At 46.3% G+C, this 24,957-nt stretch overlaps 4 protein-coding genes across 7 annotated transcripts; 3 read left to right on the plus strand and 1 right to left on the minus strand.

The window, feature by feature from the left end:
* Window positions 1–383: 383 nt before the first annotated feature.
* LOC131139729 (zinc finger protein 771-like) lies at window positions 384–2,895 on the minus strand. The gene is made up of 2 exons (XM_058089602.1): window positions 2,494–2,895; window positions 384–1,984 (listed from the first exon to the last, which is right to left on the minus strand). The coding sequence occupies exons 1-2, from the start codon at window positions 2,603–2,605 to the stop codon at window positions 936–938; spliced, it is 1,161 nt and encodes a 386-aa protein (XP_057945585.1). The 5' UTR covers window positions 2,606–2,895; the 3' UTR covers window positions 384–935.
* A 5,731-nt stretch (window positions 2,896–8,626) lies between these two features.
* LOC131139733 (oocyte zinc finger protein XlCOF19-like) lies at window positions 8,627–10,736 on the plus strand. 2 transcript variants are annotated; one of them, XM_058089607.1, is made up of 2 exons: window positions 8,627–9,108; window positions 9,636–10,736. In XM_058089607.1, exon 2 carries the CDS (start codon window positions 9,713–9,715, stop codon window positions 10,625–10,627), a length of 915 nt encoding a protein of 304 aa, XP_057945590.1. In that variant the 5' UTR covers window positions 8,627–9,108; window positions 9,636–9,712; the 3' UTR covers window positions 10,628–10,736. The 2 variants fall into 2 exon arrangements, with proteins under 2 accessions (XP_057945590.1, XP_057945589.1); XM_058089606.1 differs by having other exon boundaries at window positions 9,729–10,736.
* A 1,218-nt stretch (window positions 10,737–11,954) lies between these two features.
* Window positions 11,955–19,466, plus strand: LOC131139731 (zinc finger protein 501-like). The gene is made up of 2 exons (XM_058089604.1): window positions 11,955–12,350; window positions 13,020–19,466. Exons 1-2 carry the CDS (start codon window positions 12,155–12,157, stop codon window positions 13,976–13,978), a joined length of 1,155 nt encoding a protein of 384 aa, XP_057945587.1. The 5' UTR covers window positions 11,955–12,154; the 3' UTR covers window positions 13,979–19,466.
* On the plus strand, window positions 18,307–24,766 carry LOC131139713 (zinc finger protein OZF-like). 3 transcript variants are annotated; one of them, XM_058089573.1, is made up of 2 exons: window positions 18,307–18,362; window positions 21,626–24,766. In XM_058089573.1, exon 2 carries the CDS (start codon window positions 21,673–21,675, stop codon window positions 23,011–23,013), a length of 1,341 nt encoding a protein of 446 aa, XP_057945556.1. In that variant the 5' UTR covers window positions 18,307–18,362; window positions 21,626–21,672; the 3' UTR covers window positions 23,014–24,766. The 3 variants fall into 3 exon arrangements, 2 of the variants coding, with proteins under 2 accessions (XP_057945556.1, XP_057945555.1); XM_058089572.1 differs by lacking the exon at window positions 18,307–18,362 and adding an exon at window positions 18,597–18,792; XR_009132291.1 differs by lacking the exon at window positions 18,307–18,362 and having other exon boundaries at window positions 19,935–23,294; window positions 23,407–24,766.
* Window positions 24,767–24,957: the final 191 nt, after the last annotated feature.

Below are 24,957 nucleotides of genomic sequence, written 5' to 3' on the forward strand. Positions count from 1 at the left end.
AATAGAATAGTAGAATAGAATAGTAGAATAGAATAGAATAGAATAGTAGAATAGAATAGTAGAATGGAATAGTAGAATAGAATAGTAGAATAGAATAGAATAGAATAGAATAGTAGAATAGAATAGTAGAATAGAATAGTAGAATGGAATAGTAGAATAGAATAGTAGAATAGAATAGAATAGTAGAATAGAATAGAATAGTAGAATAGAATAGTAGAATAGAATAGTAGAATAGAATAGTAGAATAGAATAGTAGAATAGTAGAATAGAATAGTAGAATAGAATAGTAGAATGGAATAGTAGAATAGAATAGTAGAATGGAATAGTAGAATAGAATAGTAGAATGGAATAGTAGAATAGAATAGAATAGTAGAATAGAATAGTAGAATAGAATAGTAGAATAGAATAGTAGAATAGAATAGTAGAATAGAATAGAATAGAATAATAGAATAGAATAATAGAAGAGAAGAGAGAGAGAGAGCGTGCCTCCATCGGCCATCAGAGTGTAAATGAAGGCGTGACAGAGTAAAATAACGCAGGCTGAGTTTGCCCCATCTTCTGATTGGATGGCTTTTCTTTATTTTCCACGGTAGATTTTCCCAACTAGGAAAGAGCAGACGTGGAACGATGGACTTTCCAAAGTGTCTCCGTTTCAGCCAGACACTCGATGTCCGCTAATGTGCTCAAATTGTCCATTGGCGTTCTGTCGAGGAGCTCGGTGAGGTCGCCACCTGAAACGTTGGACTTCTCAGGCGTGCCTGGCCTCGCTCTTGGTGTCGGGACCAGGCAAGGAGGCGTGTCAGAGGAGAGGGGCTGGTGCCTTGCTAAAGGGCAGACTGACGTGGCGTGCTCAGTCATGAAAGGATGACGGCACATCTTCTCCTCCAGACGTGGTGTCGGTCTGCGGCCCGGATCCTTCCCGAGAAGGCCGAGAGTCACAGCTTGGCGCCGCCCTCGCCAGCACACGCGTGATCGTTGACCTGGTACTTATAGGAGAAGCTCTCCTGGCACACGGCGCAGCGGAACACCTTCTCGCCCGTGTGCGTCCTCATGTGCGTGGTCAAATGTGACTTCTGAGTGACTCTGAGGCCGCACACCAAGCAGGCAAAGGGTTTCTCTCCCGTGTGCGTTCTGGCGTGTTTGACCAAAGCCGACGTCTGGGTGAAACTTCTATCGCAGACGGCGCAGGAATACGGTCTCTCCCCGGTGTGCGTCCTCGTGTGGCGAACAAACGCCGAATGATCGCAAAAGCCTTTGTTGCACACCGAGCAGGAATAGGGTTTCTCTCCCGTGTGCGTTCTGATGTGCGTTTTCAACCCTCCGACCAGAGTGAAACTTTTCCCGCAGATGGAGCAGGTGAAGGGTTTCTCACCCATGTGCGTTCTTTTGTGTCGCACAAACGCCGACTGATGAGAAAAGCTTTTGTCGCAAACGGTGCAGACGTACGGTTTTTCTCCGGTGTGCGTTCTGGTGTGCGTTATCATGCGTCCTTTTATCGAGAATCGTTTGCCGCAAAACGTGCAGCTGAACGGTTTCTCCCCCGTGTGGATCATCATGTGTGTTTTCAAAGTTGACTTGTGGCCGAAGGTTTTGTCACACTCAGAGCACCGGAAGTGCGCGCTGTCAGCGCGACACGTCATCGCAGCTTCGGCGTCAGGAGACGCCGGGTGCTCACTATCTGACAGCGGCGCTGAGGGGCTGGCCGCCCGGCGCCCCTCGGCTCCTGTGGTCCGGCTGCTGCTTGGAGGCTCCTTCCTGTCCTCGCTATGACCTTTGTCGTCCTCATCTTCGCTCTTCACGATCACCCGGATCACCGGGAACTCCTCCAACCCTTTGAGCTCCTCCGGACTGACGCTGTGCTCCTCATCTTCCTCTTTAATGTGGGGGGGCTGCTGCTCCTCCGCTTCTTCTTCATTGTGGGGCGCCTGGGGAACCTCTTGCTCCAGCCTGGGTCTCCGGGCCTGCTGCTGTTCTTCTCTGACGTCTGCAGGACGAGAAAAGAAGCCACCAGAGAACATTTGAAGGACATGTGGGGAGCCATGGGAATATTCATCATCCAAGGCGGGAAGACTTGGTCGGATATCAACAAACTGACACTCGTCCTTCTCCTTGTAACTATTCAGATGTTACCAGCTTTGCGTAGTATTGCTATTGATTATTGATTATTGGTTATTGGCTTTGCTGGTGGGGGACCTGGGGCCACCCCACGGTTCCCTGTATGTTCAAATGTGGCACGTCTTTCATTTTGTCTGCAGAATGTCCGCGTCTTTTCATCGTTAATGCCAAATGAACGTAATGTCCATAAACTTTTGCAGTTGGCCAATTGAAAAGAATAAGAAAAATGACGAATCTGCGGACACGTAGAGAAGATAAGTTGACCAATATGGCGGCCATCGCCCTCATGCGCTCGAGTATGTAGTTACCTGCAGAATAAAAACATTTTCATGGAACATACAAAGCCGTTTAATGCGTGAGCGCAGGAAGTGAACAAACCTGCAGATTTCAAGACGATTGTCGCCTTGAACGCAGCGTCCCGGAATGGCCGCTCGCTCACTTCCGCTGGACAAAGTTCCTCCTCGTCCGCTGCCGTCGTGGTGTCGCACATTTTTCCGACAATCGCCGCAGTTTACACTCACATTTGCTCTCGGCTCAGCGATGTGTCGATCACTTCCGCGTGTCTTTGTTAGCCGCTAGCTAGCTGAGCTAGCTCGAGAAGCTTCCAAGTGCTCTGAGGCGAGAATAACTTTGTGCTACTCAGCAGTTGTGTCCATAAAAGTCTTATTCTTTTCTCTTTACTTGTGGGGGCAATAAATGCGTAGAGACTACGGAACAAACGCCGCAAAACACAATAAAACACTGCCCTGCTAGCTTGCAGCCATTTTCATTTCTCGCAGACGAGTGACTGCCAGCGCATTACTGCCGCCTTCGGTGTGGAAGTGTCATTACAGCCTACAGGTCGACAAGTACGCGTGATAAGACTACTCGGTTTTAGGATTTTGTCCCCACAGTGGCATGGAAACCTTCAGCTCTGAGTTCAAGTCATTTAGCAACTTTGAGGGACTTCCGTGTTGGATGGATTCACGTGACATCCTTCACGTCAAGTCCTGCAGGGGAGGACACAGTTGCATACACTTAGGCAGAATGAGAGCAGCCTGTTGGTTTTACAGGAATTTGGACAAAACAAAAACACGTTCATCAACGTAACACGGGCACCAAAGAAATCCAGGTTATTTCAAGTCATATAACGAGAAAGAAGCCAAAGAAAAATCAAAGCTACGACATACATGCCGACATTCTGAAAAGACTCTTGACAAAGACTCTTGGGGAAGAAAGTGAAATACTGCTAAAATGCTTTTCCTCTATAATAATCATAATCATCATAATAAGCACTGCCCTAAGAAGCCAGAGGAACTGTGTGTTGGTGGGCGGGGGGGGGGGGGGGGTCATAACAGCGAGTTGAATCAAGGAGTTGAGATGAGAGACCTCATGAGCAAGTTCGAAGAGAAGGTTTTCACACGAGACTTCAAGGTGGACAGGTCACTGCAATGCCGGTCAGGTGCAGGGGGGGGGACTTCCAGAGGGAGGGGGCATGCATTTTTAAATATACTTCATGGCATATGTTACTTTGGGAAATATGTAAGTGGCAAAATCGCATCCTCAAATTTTCCGCCATTTGGCAGAGTCTGGATTTCGTGCAAACTTTGTACCGCAGACTGAGCAGGTGAAAGGTTTCTCCCCACTGTGTTTTCTCAAGTCTGGATTTCGTGCAAACTTTGTACCGCAGACTGAGCAGGTGAAAGGTTTCTCCCCAGTGTGTTTTCTCAAGTCTGGATTTAGTGCAAACTTTGTACCGCAGATTGAGCAGGGGGGAGGTTTCTCCACAGTGTGTACTTTCAGGTGATGACACAATCCTGAACACTCACAAAACGCTTTGTTGCACATGGAACAGGAATACGGTTTCTCTCCAGTGTGTAGTATTGTGTGTTTGTCAAAGATGGCTGCTTGGCAAAGCCTCTTCTGCAGAATTGCAGCAAGGAGCAGAAAGCGAAAGACTTGCAATGGTCTCATCGTGAAGACACAAAGGCATGAAGGATTAGATCCTAGTCCTCGTACGACAGCATAATCCTGACTTTGGAGACATTTCTCAGTTGACAATTTCTCGTCAGTTGTTGGCCATGCTGCTCTCGTCACATGTCCTCGTGGAAGATAACGCCCACATTTGTGAGGGATGTCGGATGGCCCGGGTCACCCAAGTGCTCCTTCATTCTTGGGATTGGGCGTCATGAGCAAGAATCAGAGTCTCGGTTTTATTTCTGTTAGCTGCAGGGAGTTAGCACTCAACCACTTCTTGATGTCCACTAAGCAGCTATTCAGGGAGTCGAACCTGTAAAACTCACATGGCTTGAAGGAGCAGTAAAGCTGGACATTATGGACATATAGATGAGAAGAAACATCACAGAACCTTTGAATGATCGTTCCCAAAGGAGGCAAGTACGGCATAAACAGGGCAGGCCCCAGAACAGAACCCTGGGGGACTCCACACAGCGGTTTTGCTGAGTCAGACTCTACTTGGTTCACCGTGACGCTAAAACTGACCAGATAGATATGAGGCAAACCAAGGACCTTCTTGGTGTCCCGGCCTTCCCAAAAGAATACCAAGGTCAACCGAGTCAAAGGCGGACGACAAATCCAGAAGGACCAAGACGGTTCTTTTCCCTGAATCGGCAGACATCACTTTCAAAAAAGCAATTTCCGTGGAGTGGAATTTATGGGAAGCAGATCCAACCCCCTGGTGGATATTACGGATATTACGTTGGTCCGGAAGGGAGGACAGCAGCTCAGAAACCTCCTCTTAGATTTTGGACAAGAACGGGAGCTCGGAAACTGGCCTGAAGTTATTGGGGTCAGCCGGGTCCGACCCTGCCTTTTTAATTAGAGCCCCCCCCCCCCCCCCCATTACCATTTTCTAACCCAGGGACCAAATAAGCCCAAACACCTTTTGAAAAAGCCTGAATTGAAGGACATCGGATGAGCAAGAGGATGGTTTCACCCTCCATATCAGAGCCGAAGTGGCACCGCCTTCAATGAAGACCACATGATGGGGGGAGGGGCTCACCACAGCGGAGGTACCACATGATGGGGGGGGGGGTATCCTTAGTGGTCTTCACTGTGTCAATAAAACATCTTCGGAAGGCATCGCTGTCAATCATCCCAGAAGCAGGGCTGACAGGTGCAGCTGGGATACGAGAGGCGACTCTATCAGAAGGTTGGATCCTCTGGTCTCCATCAGAGGATCCAACCTTCTCCACTCCATGGTAGGAGGACACAAGATCCCTAAGTCCCCAAGTCTGAACTTCAACTTTACTTTCTAGAAGTACTCCATTTTTGGGCTTAGTCTTGACTTGAGGTACTTGAGTATATATATTGGTGTATTCAGGTACTTGAGTATATATTGAGTATATATATTGGTGTATGGAGGTACTTGAGTATATATTGAGTATATATATTGGTGTATTGAGGTACTTGAGTATATATTGAGTATATATATTGGTGTATTGAGGTACTTGAGTATATATTGAGTATATATCTTGGTGTATTGAGGTACTTGAGTATATATTGAGTATATATATTGGTGTATTGAGGTACTTGAGTATATATTGAGTATATATATTGGTGTATTGAGGTACTTGAGTATATATTGAGTATATATATTGGTGTATTGAGGTACTTGAGTATATATTGAGTATATATATTGGTGTATTGAGGTACTTGAGTATATATTGAGTATATATATTGGTGTATTGAGGTACTTGAGTATATATTGAGTATATATATTGGTGTATTGAGGTACTTGAGTATATATTGAGTATATATATTGGTGTATTGAGGTACTTGAGTATATATTGAGTATATATATTGGTGTATTGAGGTACTTGAGTATATATTGAGTATATATATTGGTGTATTGAGGTACTTGAGTATATATTGAGTATATATATTGGTGTATTCAGGTACTTGAGTATATATTGAGTATATATATTGGTGTATTCAGGTACTTGAGTATATATTGAGTATATATATTGGTGTATTGAGGTACTTGAGTATATATTGAGTATATATATTGGTGTATTGAGGTACTTGAGTATATATTGAGTATATATATTGGTGTATTCAGGTACTTGAGTATATATTGAGTATATATATTGGTGTATCGAGGTACTTGAGTATATATTGAGTATATATCTTGGTGTATGGAGGTACTTGAGTATATATTGAGTATATATTGAGTATATATGTTGGTGTATTGAGGTACTTGAGTATCCTCCTTTATCCCAGGGCATGTCCCATTGTGCTGACTGGTCTAACTGGTCCATCAGGTCCAGTATGGTTCCAGGGAGATGAAGAGAAGACATCAAATTGTCGGTGGAGGCGATCCAAGAGAGCGACGGGTCCAACAGAGAAGATGATTGGTCAGCAGGATTTGGAGAGATGGGCGTCTCTTCCACCCAACTCTGACATCTTAGGCTAGGACTAAAATGCTAATCAAAGGAAACGAGACGATGATCGCTCATTGGACGTCATTCACAGACGCGTGACCAACGTCACCATCTTCATGGAGACGTCTGACCTTCACCTTCTTCTTCTTCACGCTTCCCAGTGGCGCCAACCACGGAACTCTGGGATCTCGTCCAGGCCTTCAAGATGTTCTCCTTTCTGACTGATGCTGTGACCCTCCTCCTCTCATTTTGGCACTCCTCTCCTCTAATGTTGGGGGGCTCCTTTTGGCCCTCCTCTCCTCTAATGTAGGGGGGCTCCTTTTGGCCCTCCTCTCCTCTAATGTAGGGGGGCTCCTTTTGGCCCTCCTCTCCTCTAATGTAGGGGGGCTCCTTTTGGCCCTCCTCTCCTCTAATGTAGGGGGGCTCCTTTTGGCCCTCCTCTCCTCTAATGTAGGGGGGCTCCTGGCCCTCCTCTCCTCTAATGTTGGGGGGCTCCTTTTGGGCCTCCTCTCCTCTAATGTTGGGGGGCTCCTTTTGGCCCTCCTCTCCTCTAATGTAGGGGGGCTCCTTTTGGCCCTCCTCTCCTCTAATGTAGGGGGGCTCCTTTTGGCCCTCCTCTCCTCTAATGTAGGGGGGCTCCTGGCCCTCCTCTCCTCTAATGTAGGGGGGCTCCTGGCCCTCCTCTCCTCTAATGTAGGGGGGCTCCTGGCCCTCCTCTCCTCTAATGTAGGGGGGCTCCTGGCCCTCCTCTCCTCTAATGTAGGGGGGCTCCTGGCCCTCCTCTCCTCTAATGTAGGGGGGCTCCTTTTGGCCCTCCTCTCCTCTAATGTAGGGGGGCTCCTGGCCCTCCTCTCCTCTAATGTAGGGGGGCTCCTGGCCCTCCTCTCCTCTAATGTTGGGGGGCTCCTGGCCCTCCTCTCCTCTAATGTAGGGGGGCTCCTTTTGGCCCTCCTCTCCTCTAATGTAGGGGGGCTCCTGGCCCTCCTCTCCTCTAATGTAGGGGGGCTCCTTTTGGCCCTCCTCTCCTCTAATGTAGGGGGGCTCCTGGCCCTCCTCTCCTCTAATGTAGGGGGGCTCCTTTTGGCCCTCCTCTCCTCTAATGTAGGGGGGCTCCTGGCCCTCCTCTCCTTTCATGTATTTAATTGTTTTGTATTGTATGTATTGTTAATTATTTTTTGGATGCTCTGCGGCCCACCCGTAACACTGGGTTGCGTAACAGTAGGTAGTAGCAAGACGTCTCCACTAGATGGCAGCACCGATGGCGGTAAAAGCCCCCATTCTATACAGCAGGGGTGCTCATTAAGTCGATCGCGATCTACCGGTCGATCGCGGAGGTGGTACTGGTCGATCGCTGGTCGATCGCGGCGTGACATTAAAAAAATATCATCCCAGCATCAATGCCGTCACTTGATTGATATACAGGGCAGCCATTCAGATGACAACTGAATTTTGACCTTTAGGTCACCGCTCATGCGTAAACAACGATGCAAAGTGCTAAGCTAGTCGGCGAATTGCGAGATTTTAAGCCCTCGCTAAAGTTTATGGTCACTAAAATGAGTGAAGGAGCTGGACCAAGTAAAAAGGCAAAAACTGGACCAAGTAAAAAGGCAAAAACTGGACCAAGTAAAAAGGCAAAAACTGGACCAAGTAAAAAGGCAAAAACTGGACCAAGTAAAAAGGCAAAAACTGGACCAAGTAAAAAGGCAAAAACATATCACTTCCATACGGAATGGGAGGTGGACTTTTTTTTCACAATGTCTTTTTCGAAGTGCGTTTGCCTCATCTGCCATTCTACCATCGCAGTACCAAAGAAGGGAAATGTGGAGTAATGTGGAGGTAATTACAAAAAATGTTAATAGTTAATTATGTGTGTTTTGCAATATTGGCTCATTTGGTTATGTAAGGTACATCAACATACATTGTACGTACAAATAATCCTCAATACATTTGAAAATAAATAGATGTTTTGCATTTTTGTAGTGGGTAGATCATTTTGACTCGGTCATTTTAAAAGTAGCTCGCATGCTGAAAAAGTGTGAGCACCCCTGCTATACAGCATCGGTAGCTCTGAAAAACATTAAACTGGCCACAAGGTGGCGACGTTCCCAGCCGAGAGCTGTTTGCCGACCGCCATGACACAACGAAGGAGCAGCAGTCAAAAGGCCTCCGAGGAAGGCGAGAATGACGGCGTGATTGGTTTCTATCTTACTGCGCTAATTACCGCGCCGTTCGTTATGGAGTACTTCAGTACAACACACTAAACGTCATCGGGTACTAATATTCGTGTCAGGTCGAGGCGTCGCTTTAACGTTTGTCGGGCTAGCTTAGCATGCTAGCTGCTAGCAAAGAGAAGCGGAAGTGATCAACATCGCTGACCAGAGACCGAGTGTGAGTGTAAAGTGGGATCGTGTGAAAATGTGTCAAGTCCAAATGCTGAGAGCGTTGGTGAATCAGCGACTAACTGCGGCTGTTGAAGAAATATTTGTAGTGTTGGAAAGAACCATAGCAGAGTACGAGGAGGAACTTTCTCGAACAAAAGAGGAGAACGAGCGACAACGTCAACTACTGGACGCCGTTTTCAGGAAGCATCAGCCCGGATCAAACCCAGCAGGTCTGAGATAACTTGGTGGTCTAAAAAAGGCGTGTGAGGACTAATTGGTGTGTCGTTTAGGATGTGTGTATGACGTGCATGCTAGCATGTTTTACAAAGTATTACCCATAGGTGTCGCCACAATGTCATTGGCAGAAAACTGGACTTCCCATTTTGTAACTTTTTCTTCTGAAGAATGGTTAAAAACATGCTATTGTTTTTAAAAACATGCTATTGTTTTTAAAAACATACTATTGTTTTTAAAAACATGCTATTGTTTTTAAAAACATGCTATTGTTTTTAAAAACATGCTATTGTTTTTAAAAACATGCTATTGTTTTTAAAAACATGCTACTAGTTGACAGTCACACCACACGGTGGCGCTGTTTTGAAACCCCAAACTTGGATAGACTAAATTGCTGCTGCACCCCGTGTAACTTTAGGGTGTTTAGCGGACGTTGCTTCACACGTTAAGGGACTGACAGGCTAGTGTGTAGTTTTATCTTATCTTATCTTATCTTATCTTATCTTATCCTATCTTATGACAGGTTGAAAAGCATGGCCGCCATCCAGCTAGACAGCCCTTGTTCATACTGAGCGTGTGTCTCATGATGGTGAAACATCTATGATGTCATTGGCAGCAACACAAACAATGGATAACGGCGGTGGGACGAGAGCGGCAGGAAGCGTTGGTGACGAAGACCCTCCCTCCAGGGTGAAGCAGGGCGGGCCGCAGCCCCCCGACATGAAGGAGGAAGAGGAGGAGCCCGGCATGAGTCAGGAGGAAGGACCGGATGAGGCCGACCTCGTCCACTTGCCCTTGACCGGAGTCATTGTGAAGAGTGAAGATGATGATGATGATGTCCATGGCAGAAGGTCGGCGCCGGCGCGGCCGTCAGACAGCGACGTGAGGGACACTGACGACGAAGGCTCGCGCCACGCTGACAGCACGCACTTGAAATGCTCGCAGTGCCGCAAAGCCTTCAGCGACAACTCCGCTTTGAAACGACACATGAGGTGCCACACGGGGGAGAAACCTTTCGCCTGCTCGCTTTGCCAGAAGAGTTTCTCTCAGAAGGCGTCGTTGGTGATACACACAAGAACGCACACGGGCGAGAGGCCCTACGCTTGCGGCGTGTGCAACAAAAGCTTCCGTGATAATTCGGCACTGGCCACGCACATGAGGACGCACACGGGGGAGAAACCCTTCACTTGCCCCTTTTGTGACAAACGCTTTGCTCACAAGGGACATTTGATATCGCACACGAGGACGCACACGGGGGAGAAACCTTTCACCTGCTCTGTCTGCGACGCCAGCTTTCGGGTGCACTCGGTCATGATGATCCACATGCGGACGCACACGGGGGAGAAACCTTTTGCCTGCTCAGTGTGCGGCAAAAGATTCACCCAGAAGGGAAGCTTGATTATACACACGAGAACGCACACTGGAGAAAAACCGTTTCCCTGCTCTGTGTGCAACAAACCATTTCGGGTTCGTTCGGCGCTCGTGACGCACATGAAAACGCACCGCGTTCGCTAACATCTGCCAGGCCGGATTTGCTGATAGAGTGCAAGCTGTAGCGGATGGAAGGATGGATGGATGGATGGATGGAAGGATGGATGGAAGGATGGATGGATGGATGGATGGAAGGATGGATGGATGGATGGAAGGATGGATGGATGGATGGATGGATGGATGGAAGGATGGATGGAAGGATGGAAGGATGGATGGATGGAAGGATGGATGGATGGATGGAAGGATGGATGGAAGGATGGAAGGAAGGATGGATGGAAGGATGGATGGATGGATGGATGGAAGGATGGATGGATGGATGGATGGATGGATGGAAGGAAGGATGGAAGGATGGATGGATGGATGGAAGGATGGATGGATGGATGGATGGATGACTAATATGTTGATGTGATGTTTCTACACACGTGTGCTAATGTGAACTTTGACAGGAAGATGATGGAAGAAGTAAAAAATAAAATAGAAGTCAATGATGACTTTTGTGAGTGTGCATGTGGTTGTGAAAAACATTGAACAAAATAAAAGCAGGTGGACTTTCTAAGGTGGCCTTTGTCAAAGTGCTGTCACCTACGCTTTCCGTGTGAAACCCATTTCATAGAAAACATTCATCACTGAGGGCCTGAAGCAGAGAAGACATACCTCAAGAACAACATGGGAAGACAACGTGCACAGAATGAACGATTTCCACACGTGACCTGAGAATGTCTGCCAGCACACGCTAAGAAGCACAAAAACACAACGTCTGTGTTGTGTAGCTGTACCTTTGTATGTCTGTGTTGTGTAGCTGTGCCTTTGTGTGTCTGTGTTGTGTAGCTGTACCTTTGTATGTGTGTGTTGTGTAGCTGTACCTTTGTATGTCTGTGTTGTGTAGCTGTACCTTTGTATGTCTGTGTTGTGTAGCTGTACCTTTGTATGTGTGTGTTGTGTAGCTGTACCTTTGTATGTCTGTGTTGTGTAGCTGTACCTTTGTATGTCTGTGTTGTGTAGCTGTACCTTTGTATGTGTGTGTTGTGTAGCTGTACCTTTGTATGTCTGTGTTGTGTAGCTGTACCTTTGTATGTGTGTGTTGTGTAGCTGTACCTTTGTATGTGTGTGTTGTGTAGCTGTACCTTTGTATGTGTGTGTTGTGTAGCTGTACCTTTGTATGTGTGTGTTGTGTAGCTGTACCTTTGTATGTGTGTAGCTGTACCTTTGTATGTGTGTGTTGTGTAGCTGTACCTTTGTATGTGTGTGTTGTGTAGTTGTCTTTTTCCGTCATTTTGATGAATGACTTTCACGGAAATGAAAGCGGCAAGCGCGTGTCGACGTCATTTGTCCAAGTGCGGTTGCCGTAGCTTCCCCATCACGACCAAGATGGCGTCGTTGCTCCTCGGTGTTATTGTGTTAGCTTCCCACAGCACACGTACCAGCATGAACACGTTATTAATTCCTCATGTCAGGATAAATACTCCTCATTGAAGCTTCTCGGGCTAGCTTAGCTTGCTAGCTGCTAACAGAGAGATAGCAACACACGCCAAGTGTCGGGATCGTGTGAAAATGTGTCAAGTCCAAATGCTGAGAGCGTTGGTGAATCAGCGACTAACTGCGGCTGTTGAAGAAATATTTGTAGTGTTGGAAAGAACCATAGCAGAGTACGAGGAGGAACTTTCTCGAACAAAAGAGGAGAACGAGCGACAACGTCAACTACTGGACGCCGTTTTCAGGAAGCAGGAAGTTGTGTTGCACAGAGCAGGTTTGTTTACTGAGTACGCGGGGATCTACATGCTGCTAAGTGCACGTTTTTCTTATACTTAAGATACTATAAAGATACTATGATATACTTAGCATGTGTACAAAATAGCAAAGTGGCAGTAATTGTTCTGTTCCGGTTCTATGAATTAGCATATTAGTGCCCCGATGTGTAGAATCTATCATACGTCTTTGGCAGAGAAAGTAGCTTCATTTCAGGCATAAAGCTCATATGTTACTTTTACTGACAACAAAGGCTGCAGAATGGTTAGCGAGCAGGCCACACAGCGACCCGAGCAACTATTGGCCAAAGTGGAAGTGGGGCTTTCTGTCCTGCTGGAGGACCCACTGCTGGTTACTAGTCAGGAGTCTAATCTTCCTTTTGGGAGTTTCCATGTTTATATAACCATAGAACACAATGTTCTGTGTGTCTTGGAAGAAAATGGCCGCCACTAAAGGGGCCGTCTTTGGATTGAATGAGTGAAGAAGATATTTTTTCGTCTTCTAACATGCAGTCCAAACTGAGATACTTTGCTTACAGTGGCGTTCCCTACACGTCCTGCTCGCTTCCATCCCAGGAAGGTCTTTTATCAAATACTTGGAGGCTCTGTGTGAAATGGGACACCATACCTGGAGCTGACCAACCCTAACATGTATGTCTTCCTGTGTCCAGCACGTGTCAGTGAAGAAGGTCTTCCCGAGCAGCAGGAGGAGCCCCGGCCCCCCCACATTAAAGAGGAGGAGGAGGAGCACAGCATCAGCCAGGAGGGAGAGCATCCGGAAGGACCGGAGGAGTTCCCAGTGATCGGTGTCATTGTGAAGAGTGAAGATGATGAAGACGACGGTGAAGGTGAGGAGAAGAGAGAGGCGGAGCCTCCAACAGAAGCTGATGGAGACCACTGTGGAGGATCACCAGCAGACAAGCTCTTAGCTCCACTATCAGATAGTGAGCACACGACGTCACACTCTCCTGACACTGATGATGATGATGATGAAGACTCTACAGCTGATATGACATGTCACCCTGACAACACACGCTTGAAATGCCACCACTGTGACAAGACCTTCGGCAAGAAGAGAAATCTGAAGCGACATATGAGATGTCACACCGCAGAGAAACCATTCATGTGCTCGGATTGTGGGAAAACGTTCTCTATAAAGGGACATTTGATAAGGCACACAAGAACGCATACTGGAGAGAAACCGTTTGCTTGTTCAATTTGTCGCCAAACATTCTCTCGCAAGGCATCTTTGATCATACACACTAGAACCCACACCGGGGAGAAACCATTTGCCTGCTCGGTGTGCGGGAAAAGGTTCACGCATCGCTCGACTTGGATCAGACACACACGGACGCACACGGGAGAAAAACCATACGCCTGCTCAGTCTGTGATAAAAGATTCTCTCAGAATGAATATTTGATAGCGCACAGAAGGACACACACGGGAGAGAAACCCTTTCCTTGCACCATCTGCCATACATATTTCCGGGATCGTTCAGCTTTGAGTAATCACATGAGAAGACACACCAATGAGAAGCCCTTCTTCTGCACCGCGTGTGACACAAGATTTCGGGATCGCTCCTCGCTGAGGAAGCACATAAAGACCCACAGCGGCAACAGCGCGTCCTAATGCAGCCCTTCCTCCTTCTACCACCAACATCTTGCCGGAATAAATCGCTGACCATCAGATCCTAGATCGAGGAAGGACTTCATGGCGGCTCCCAACGATGAGGCGGGTGTCTTTTTTTGGGTTTGTCAAAGAAAAGGAAAGTGAAAAGTGAAGTGTATGTCAGCATTGGCCGTGCCGTGAAAGACGTGGTATCATGAAGGATTGACGTGGTATCATGAAGGATAGACGTGGTATCATGAAGGATAGATGTGGTATCATGAAGGCTTGATGTGGTATCATGAAGAATTGACGTGGTATCATGAAGGCTTGACGTGGTATCATGAAGGATGGACGTGGTATCATGAAGGATGTGGTATCATGAAGGGTTGACGTGGTATCCTGTAGGACCGACGTGGTATCATGAAGGATTGACGTGGTATCATGAAGGGTTGACGTGGTATCATGAAGGCTTGCCGTGGTATCATGAAGGATAGACGTGGTATCATGACGGATAGACGTGGTATCATGACGGATAGACGTGGTATCATGACGGATAGACGTGGTATCATGAAGGCTTGACGTGGTATCATGAAGGCTTGCCGTGGTATCATGAAGGCTTGCCGTGGTATCATGAAGGATAGATGTGGTATCATGACGGATAGACGTGGTATCATGAAGGCTTGACGTGGTATCATGAAGGCTTGCCGTGGTATCATGAAGGCTTGACGTGGTATCATGAAGGATAGACGTGGTATCATGACGGATAGACGTGGTATCATGAAGGCTTGATGTGGTATCATGAAGGATTGACGTGGTATCATGAAGGATGTGGTATCATGAAGGATAGATGTGGTATCATGAAGGACTGACGTGGTATCATGAAGGATTGACGTGGTATCATGAAGGACTGACGTGGTATCATGAAGGATTGACGTGGTATCATGAAGGATTGACGTGGTATCATGAAGGATGTGGTATCATGAAGGATTGACGTAGTATCATGAAGGACTGACGTGGTATCATGAAGGATTGACGTGGTATCATGAAGGACTGACGTGGTATCATGAAGGATGTGGTATCATGAAGGACTGACGTGGTATCATGAAGGACTGACGTGGTATCATGAAGGACTGACGTGGTATCATGAAGGATGTGGTATCATGAAGGACTGACGTGGTATCATGAAGGACTGACGTGGTATCATGAAGGATGTGGTATCATGAAGGATAGATGTGGTATCATGAAGGACTGACGTGGTATCATGAAGGGTTGACGTGGTATCATGAAGGACTGACGTGGTATCATGAAGGACTGACGTGGTATCATGAAGGATGTGGTATCATGAAGGATGTGGTATCATGAAGGACTGACGTGGTATCATGAAGGACTGACGTGGTATCATGAAGGACTGACGTGGTATCATGAAGGGTTGACGTGGTATCATGAAGGATGTGGTATCATGAAGGATGTGGTATCATGAAGGACTGACGTGGTATCATGAAGGACTGACGTGGTATCATGAAGGATGTGGTATCATGAAGGATAGATGTGGTATCATGAAGGACTGACGTGGTATCATGAAGGATAGATGTGGTATCATGAAGGGTTGACGTGAGGGTTGACGTGGTATCATGAAGGGTTGACGTGGTATCATGAAGGGTTGACGTGGTATCATGAAGGGTTGACGTGGTATCATGAAGGCTTGCCGTGGTATGAAGGACTGACGTGGTATCATGAAGGATGTGGTATCATGAAGGATGTGGTATCATGAAGGACTGACGTGGTATCATGAAGGACTGACGTGGTATCCTGGTGCACGTGAAAGGATCTGATCCTATGACAGACGGTGGCAACTTTGAAATATGATAAATCAAAAAAATATAACTATAATATTTATAATTGGTCCGTCAGTTTCACGTGGATGATGTTAAATGTTCGCCAATCGTGGCTTTGACAATGCAAGCGAAACGTCGTACTGCGGAAATGCGCATGCGTCGGCCGCCATTTTAGACTACGATTTTAAGGTTGCAAGGAAAGGCTTGAGAGAGAAAAAAGACTGACCGCCTTTCTTGTCTCTTCTGTACATACACGTGTTACATGTTACATACATGGGTTACATGTTACATACATGGGTTACATGTTACATGCATGTGTTACATGTTACATACATGTGTTACATGTTACATACATGTGTTACATGTTACATACACGTGTTACATGTTACATACACGTGTTACATGTTACATACACGTGTTACATACATGTGTTACACGTTACATACATGTGTTACACGCTACATACATGTGTTACATGTTACATACATGTGTTACATGTTACATACACGTGTTACATGTTACATACACGTGTTACATGTTACATACATGTGTTACATGCTACATACACGTGTTACATGTTACATACACGTGTTACATGTTACATACATGTGTTACACGCTACATACATGTGTTACATGTTACATACATGTGTTACATGTTACATACATGTGTTACATGTTACATACATGTTACATACATCCTCAATTACTGTCCTTTTGAAGCATCATAGGCTAGCTTAGCCTGCTAGCTGCTAACAAAGACGCCAAAGTCAGCAACACGTACTGCGCACGCTTGGGTCGCCATTTCAGACAAGGCGACTCTCCGCCCGTGCTTATTGGTTGCTGGCGCAGACGTGGAAGTGGTCACCATGGCGACGCAGAGATGGGGGTGATTGTGTGAAATGTGTCAAGGTTGGAGAATCACTAACGCGGCTGTTAATTTAAAGGAGTTGCATCAAAATGGCTGCAACCAGGAGGCGCCTTTGATTGCATCCAAAGAGACCCTCTCTAACACAACCACTCCTCCATCGTTGGTCTTCTGGTGTTCTGCAGACATCAGTGAAGATCTTCCCCCTGAGGCACGGATGGAGCTCCAGGTGAAGCAGGGGGAGACACAGCCCCCCACATTAAAGAGGAACAGGAGGAGACAGAGCAAGAGCACTTTGAAGGACTTGATGAAGAAGACGCTGATGGAGACCACTGTGGAGGACCCCAAGCAGACAAGCTCTTGGCTCCACCATCAGAGGGCCAAATGTCCAACTCTCCTGCCACCGATGATGAAACCTCTAAAGCTGACGTGGTGTCCAACGTTGGGAATGCTCCCCCAACAAAACCTTGAATTCCTGTTGTTGTCCCAAAACACCTCGGAGGGCGCACAGAAGAGAAACCGTTCATGTGCTCAGTTTGCAGATGCAAAAGATGTTCTCATGCGCCACATTGGCAAAACACACACTGGGGAAAAACCTTTTCATCTTCACCTTTCACCCACACAGCTTCTTCAGTTTGGGGTGGGGCTTCCTGTTTAGGTCTCTGGTGGCTGTGGTGAGTGGACTTGGGACGATCCTGTCTCTGGGGCGTCCCAAGTACATTTCATCAGAAAACCGAAGGAAAAACCAGCAAGACTTTGACAAGAATGAAGTCCAAATACGAAGAGAAAAAGTACATTTGCCTTTTTATTGAACTTTTTGTTATATAAGTCAAAAAAGAGTCCAAACCTGTGGACTGTGTGGAAAATGTGACGTCATTGTGGTTTATCACACCAGAGTGCCACACCTGTCAATCAATAAATCCCTTAAAGAGGACCTGCCGGACAATGTGGCCCAGACCAAGATACTCCATGGCTGGACAGCATGCTGGCGTCTGAACACATTCGAGAACAAATGAGAAAGAAAGTCGTTGAGGCGTAGTTGAGTGTGGAAATGGTTATAAAGCTGTGGGACTCCAGCCAACCACAGTGAGAGCCGTTATCCGGACATGGTGAAAACGTGGAACAGTGGTCAACTTTCCCAGGAGACTCATTGCAAGTTATCACTAACACTTGATTGCAATTGTTGCATTTTTCACTGTGTGGTGGTAAAACAGGCCGTTATTAATGGAATGAGACAGTTTGGGGCGGGGTGGTTATCAGGACACAAGATATGACATAAATATATAACATATTTATATTCTATATATACTAGATGATGCAATATAAAACAATATCAAAATGCGTCCATTTCCTTTGCTTGAAAGCAGAATTACAATTGAATCAACAACTGCTTGTATTCATCATTTTTTCATGGATTCTGTGATTGTTTTTCATGCCGAGGACCTCAAATGTCCTCCAACTGCGAAATGACGTAACTATGACGTAACGATGACGTAACGATGACGTTCCAGAAACCCCACAGAAGCCGTCAACCTTCCATCAACATTCAAGAGTGGGACGGAAATAAAACGTCACACTGCGAAAGTGCGCATGCGTCGGCCGCCATTTCGCTCCAACCGAAAGGCTTGAAAAACAGAGTTAGCAAGACGACGAGATCGTGAGCGCGTTTGTCTTCTTTGTCCTCTTTTCGCGTCATATCCCGGGTACGCGACTTACATTGCTATTTAAAAATAAAGACAAAACTGGTTTCGGCGTCTCTTTGAGGCTTCCTTGTCGGCTAGCTGCTAACAACGAGAAGCGGAAGTTAACAATCCGCACCGCGCATGCGTCTGACGCCATTTTGTACTACTTTTTGTCACTCCACGTCAGCTCCGCAGCCGAACGTGTCGTCGAGCGGAGTTCAAGTGTGGGGATAAAGTATTTGTGATTCAGTGAAAATGTGTCAGGTCCAAATGCTGAGAGCGTTGGTGAATCAGCGACTAACTGCGGCTGTTGAAGAAATATTTGTAGTGTTGGAAAGAACCATAGCAGAGTACGAGGAGGAACTTTCTCGAACAAAAGAGGAGAACGAGCGACAACGTCAACTACTGGACGCCGTTTTCAGGAAGCATCAGGTTGGCCTGTGCAGAGAAGGTTGGTTCTCAACATGATCCTGAAAAGAGCTTAGCGTCGCTAACGTTATTTGTCTTTTCGGGGACTCCTTATACGTTCCCTTTATTGCCATGTGTTTTGTGTTCCACTATTTAATTGCCGAAACTACAGAATGTGTGTTTTGTATGCATTAACATTTAGGGTAGCTGTGCGTGAGTCATAAACGTTTTGCTCAAAACTCTTTAAATCTCGTGTACTCGTCTGGGGTACCTCGCTGGCTTACGGGTACCTGACAAAGACTCGGGTTTCGCTGACTCAGTTTCGCGACGAAGCCTCCGGTTTCACCGGGTGACTCATCGATAAAGACTCGGGTTTCGCTGACTCACCGGTGCGCGACGAAGCCTCCGGTTTCATTAGGTGACTCATCAAAAAAGACTCGTGTTTCGCTGACTCACGGGTACTCGTGAGTGGTCAAGATGACGGATCATGAAAAATGAACGATTAGTCAACGGGTTTTTCTTAGTAGTTAGTTATCCTGCATTGACCTTTTACACATGTTTATTTTGCACATAATCTGATACACATTTTGCAGTATTGTTTAGGTTATTTTGTTCATTTAAAAAATGTTGAAAGAACATAATAAAATTATTAAAAGCGGTTGCATGAAATAAAGTTATGTTTTGGCAACAAAATAAAATCATGTTCATGTTTCATGATCAGCATATGTTACAAATATTTGTTCATGTTCTGCTGACTTTGTTATATTTTTTCCATGTTTGTACTTGTCTTATGTTAACTGAACAGAGATCTGTCACATTCATTGACAAACATTTTCATTGGATTCTATTTTCACATTCATTCATTTTCTATCCTCACGAGGGTTGCGGGGGTGCTGGAGCCTATCCCAGCCGGACTGGTGGCCAGCCAATCCCAGGGCACATATAGACACCCCCCCCACACACACATTCATACCGATGGACTCTTTGGAGTGGCCCATGAAGCTAACTTGTTTTTGGGATGGGGGAGGAAGCCGGAGTACACGCGTGCACAGGGAGAACATGCGACCTCCACACATAGATGGCCCAGGGTGGAATTGAACTCGGGTCTCCCAGCTGTGAGGCCTGCGTGCTCACCACTCGTTCACCGTGCAGCCTCTCTTTTGACATGATTAACTAAAATGATTATTTTATGTTACTTTAAAAGCCCCCCCCCCCCCCGTCTAAAGTGAAGACAATAAATATGTTGAACCACTTTCAATCCTAAAATGGATTACAGAATCCAAAATGCTCAACAACATTCAACCAATAACAAAAGTAAATTTCATTTTCCATAACTGGCTGTTTTGATTGCACGTGACACCACGTGTAGAAAAACCCGTGACAAAGATTAGCGTCAACATACCCCAGACGGCCATATTGGTGAAACCAATCCTAGCACCTTTCAGAAGTCACCTTCGATCCTAGCGTTTGTCACCCTGTCAAGTTCCCGTCATCCTGGCCAAAGGCGACAGGCCACCAAGTTCCTTTGAAACCGCATCGCATGCGGAATGAAAATGAATGATGCATTTACACTCGTTTCCTAGCCGAGCCGTGGGTGGGCTAACCCTAACCCGGGGCCACAACATCCTGGAGTATTCTCCCCACCCGTCCACCTTTGCTCCAACAGCGTCAGGACTTGAACACACCACACCGCTCATCATGTCGAGATGAGAACCTCAACCGCTGTGGTATCGATTAAGATATGTGACTGTGATTAATCACATTTGGTCCATATTTAACTCACAATTAATCACATTTCATCACCGGTATGAAAACGGTTTTGTCAAAGTAGGATAAGAAGAGTAAATATCTTTGTGCTAAATGTTTCGATGTGCCACTACCAGGATAATTCCATCCAATTTTATAGAAAAGGATATCAATTTCAGAACTAGGAGCCATTATTTAAAACGATAGTCAGCAAGCGTATTTTTGTATTACTATTTTTCTTTATTATTAGCATATTAGCTCTTAACCGCGCCCACAAACGTGAGTGTGAGCAATTGAGACCTCTCACTCTGACACAAACATGTTTTTTTGCTGACACTTTCAGCTCCAAATAAGATGAGTTTATTTATGATACTGGGTCAGACGTCATATTGGACTGGGTTGGGATTCAGCCGCCAACCTGGTCGCTAACTGCTGAGCTAAGCTAGCCATTGCTACTAATTCATGATGAAAGAAGAGGCATGCGTTCCTCTGTGAAAGGATCGAGTCAGAGTTTTCACCAGGCCACAAACACGTTTGCTACCAACGTCTGGCTGAGCACCAACCCAGAGACACCCGTGATGCCACCCATCCAAACGTTTCTCCGCGGTCATTCCCTCCACGCTGTGGCACTGGCTAACGCGCTAACGCTATCTGCATCCACGGTGGGAGTTTTCCCGTGACGCCTCGGGTCGCTGAAAGTCAATTTCCGCGTGACGTCTCGGGTCGCTGAAAGTCGAGTCTTCGCGTGACGTCTCGGGTCGCTGAAAGTCGAGTCTTCGCGTGACGTCTCGGGTCGCTGAAAGTCGAGTCTTCGCGTGACGTCTCGGGTCGCTGAAAGTCGAGTCTTCGCGTGACGTCTCGGGTCGTGGAAAGTGGGCAAAGGCCACTCTTATTTTTGAAGGTGATGGGCATGCGTGAAGAATGTGTGTTCACGGATAGGATGAGCATGCTTGTGGTGTTCTCTCCAGATGACAACATTCATCCACATGATGTCACTTTGTGTCCCTTCGACCTTCCTTGGGCTTTTCTCTCGTTCAGGACAAATAGCACCCAGCAAAAGGAGTCCTGGGACTGGCCCACGTGCGGGTGCAAGCATATTGGTAACCCGTTTGTCTTCCTGTGTCATGCAGATGTCAGTGAAGAACATCTTCCCCTTGAGCAGCACGACTGGAGCTCCATGATGGGGCAGGAGGAGCCCCGGCCCCCCCACGTTAAAGAGGAAGAGGGTGAACCAGGACAGGAGGAGGTCCCAGTGATTGGCGTCCTCGTGAAGAGTGAGGATGAAGAAGAAGCCGATGGAGACCACTGTGGAGGATCACCAGCAGACAAGCTCTTAGCTCCACTATCAGATAGTGAGCACACAACGTCACACTCTCCTGACACTGATGATGATGATGATGAAGACTCTACAGCTGATATGACATGTCACCCTGACAACACACGCTTGAAATGCCACCACTGTGACAAGAGCTTCCATTCCCGTTGTTATCTAAAAAGACACATGAGGACACACACGGGGGAGAAACCATTTATGTGCTCAGTTTGCGGTAAAAGATTTTCTCAGAAGCCACACTTGCAAGAACACGCTAGGATACACACTGGGGAGAAACCTTTTGCCTGCTCAGTGTGCAATAAAAGGTTCACCCATCGCTCAACTTGGATAAGACACGCAGGAACGCACGCTGGAGAAAAACCATATGCCTGCTCAGTCTGTAATAAGGAATTCTTTCAAAAGTCACTTTTGAAAGAACACTCCAAAGTACACACTACAGAGAAACCTTTCGCCTGCACAGTCTGTGGCAAAGGATTCTTTGACAATTCACACCTGAAAGAACACTTAAGAACACACACTGGGGAGAAACCTTTTGCCTGCTCAGTGTGTCACCAAACATTTTCTCAAAAGTCGCATCTGAAAGAGCACTCCAGAAGACACACCGGGGAGAAACCGTTTGCCTGCTCCGCCTGCCACCAAACCTTCTCTCAAAAGTCGTCTTTGTTAAAACATAGGAGGATGCACTCTGGGGAGACACCTTTTCCTTGCACAACGTGCGGTAAAAGATTCAGTCATCGGTCTACCTGGCTGAGACATGCCAGAACGCACACGCAAGAAAAACCGTTCGCCTGTTCAGCCTGTGGGAAAGGATTCTTTCAGAAGTCACATTTGGAAGAGCACACGAGGACGCACACCGGGGAGAAACCTTTTTCCTGCTCTGTCTGTCGCCAAACCTTCTCCCAAAAGTCCTATTTAATAATACACGCAAGAACGCACACCGGGGAGAAACCTTTTGTCTGCTCAGTGTGTGATAAAAGATTCAGTTACCGCTCAAATTGGTTAAGACACACGAGAACGCACACTGAAGAGAAACCGTACGCTTGTTCAGTTTGCAACAAAAGATTCTCTCAAAATGAATATTTGATAGCGCACCGAAAAACACACAAGGGCGCCAAAGACGGCGTCCATAATGGGTTACCTTTGGCGAAACACACGGGCGACCATATTGATGACACTGACCCCTGAGTGTGCTGACGCTGATTGTAAAGATGGTGCTGCATGCGTGGAGACACACATGCACGTGCTGGGTTGATGCCTTCAGCTTCCACGGTAGACATGACTTAAGTGTTCATGTGATTTCTTTCCTAAATGAGGTCAGGGGTCGGCAACCTTTACTATGAGAGCCATTTTACCTCGTTGCCCACTAAAGGAGCCGCAAAACATGGATTTAAGACAAGGTCTCCTAAAGTCTAAGAAGAGAATAGAAGTGCAGTGACTGTGCATGTGTAAGGGATGCCAACCAGTAGGTTAGCATGCTATCATCTTGGTTTAACGAGAATGTGTAAGGGATGCCAACCAGTAGGTTAGCATGCTATCATCTTGATTCAACGGGAATGTGTAAGGGATGCCAACCAGTAGGTTAGCATGCTATCATCTTGATTCAAAGGGAATGTGTAAGGGATGCCAACCAGTAGGTTAGCATGCTATCATCTTGATTCAAAGGGAATGTGTAAGGGATGCCAACCAGTAGGTTAGCATGCTATCATCTTGATTTAACGAGAATGTGTAAGGGATGCCAACCAGTAGGTTAGCATGCTATCATCTTGGTTTAACGGGAATGTGTAAGGGATGCCAACCAGTAGGTTAGCATGCTATCATCTTGGTTTAACGAGAATGTGTAAGGGATGCCAACCAGTAGGTTAGCATGCTGTCATCTTGGTTTAACGAGAATGTGTAAGGGATGCCAACCAGTAGGTTAGCATGCTATCATCTTGGTTTAACGAGAATGTGTAAGGGATGCCAACCAGTAGGTTAGCATGCTATCATCTTGGTTTAACGAGAATGTGTAAGGGATGCCAACCAGTAGGTTAGCATGCTATCATCTTGATTCAAAGGGAATGTGTAAGGGATGCCAACCAGTAGGTTAGCATGCTATCATCTTGATTCAAAGGGAATGTGTAAGGGATGCCAACCAGTAGGTTAGCATGCTATCATCTTGATTCAAAGGGAATGTGTAAGGGATGCCAACCAGTAGGTTAGCATGCTATCATCTTGGTTTAACGAGAATGTGTAAGGGATGCCAACCAGTAGGTTAGCATGCTATCATCTTGATTCAACAAGAATGTGTAAGGGATGCCAACCAGTAGGTTAGCATGCTATCATCTTGATTCAAAGGGAATGTGTAAGGGATGCCAACCAGTAGGTTAGCATGCTATCATCTTGATTCAAAGGGAATGTGTAAGGGATGCCAACCAGTAGGTTAGCATGCTATCATCTTGGTTAAACCAAGATTCTTTTAGCTGGTGACCAACAGCTGGGATGAGATCACATGTTGAGCCGATTGAGGCTCCCATGGTCAAATTTGGGGGTATCAAAGTAGTTCAGATAAGAAAAGACAAGTTGTAGTACTCTTGCTAGTATTGGAGATAAACTTCCATAAATGTATGTGCCAATTACTTACTTACTTCAACTTACATGATTCGTTTGCTCTGCTGTTTTTTTTTAAACGATCTGTCATGTATTTTTGAGAAATGTCAAAACGCTCTAGGAAAGTACAACGTTTGTCCTCCATGTTTACCTGAGAGGGAGAGAACGGAATATCATCCAATCACCAGTCAGAACTCAGCCAGGATGCCTTCATGGTCCTGCAGAAAGTAGGATTGTTTTTTAAGCTCATTACAAAAATGTGCATTTTCCCTACTCGGGTGTTAAAAAAAAAGTTTAAGCATTGCAAAGGGAGCCACATGCGGCTCTGGAGCCATGGTTTGCTGACCCCTGACCTAGGCAACACAGAACATAGAACAAATGTGTGTTGCAAATAAATAAATCCTTACCAATAATAAACCATGTTTGTCTTCTGGAGCTCTGTACCCTCCTGGACGTCGGGTGTGAAGAACACATTTGCTGGAGGTGTGGAGTGAGACCGTTGGGGGGGGGGGTTAGGTCGTTGGACGCAAACGTCACATTTTT

This window comes from Doryrhamphus excisus, chromosome 12 (assembly GCF_030265055.1).
Source record: "Doryrhamphus excisus isolate RoL2022-K1 chromosome 12, RoL_Dexc_1.0, whole genome shotgun sequence".
Taxonomy (NCBI): Eukaryota; Metazoa; Chordata; class Actinopteri; order Syngnathiformes; family Syngnathidae; genus Doryrhamphus; species Doryrhamphus excisus.

Coding starts and splice junctions, on each gene's coding strand:
- LOC131139729 (XM_058089602.1), bottom strand. CDS start 2,605: ATGTGCGACACCACGACGGCAGCGGACGAGGAGGAACTTTGTCCAGCG. Junction 1,985..2,493: donor AATCGTCTTGAAATCTGCAG/GTTTGTTCACTT, acceptor CTCGTCCTGCAG/ACGTCAGAGAAGAACAGCAG.
- LOC131139733 (XM_058089606.1), top strand. CDS start 8,913: ATGTGTCAAGTCCAAATGCTGAGAGCGTTGGTGAATCAGCGACTAACT. Junction 9,109..9,728: donor GCCCGGATCAAACCCAGCAG/GTCTGAGATAAC, acceptor TGTCATTGGCAG/CAACACAAACAATGGATAAC.
- LOC131139731 (XM_058089604.1), top strand. CDS start 12,155: ATGTGTCAAGTCCAAATGCTGAGAGCGTTGGTGAATCAGCGACTAACT. Junction 12,351..13,019: donor AGTTGTGTTGCACAGAGCAG/GTTTGTTTACTG, acceptor TCCTGTGTCCAG/CACGTGTCAGTGAAGAAGGT.
- LOC131139713 (XM_058089572.1), top strand. CDS start 18,597: ATGTGTCAGGTCCAAATGCTGAGAGCGTTGGTGAATCAGCGACTAACT. Junction 18,793..21,625: donor GGTTGGCCTGTGCAGAGAAG/GTTGGTTCTCAA, acceptor TGTGTCATGCAG/ATGTCAGTGAAGAACATCTT.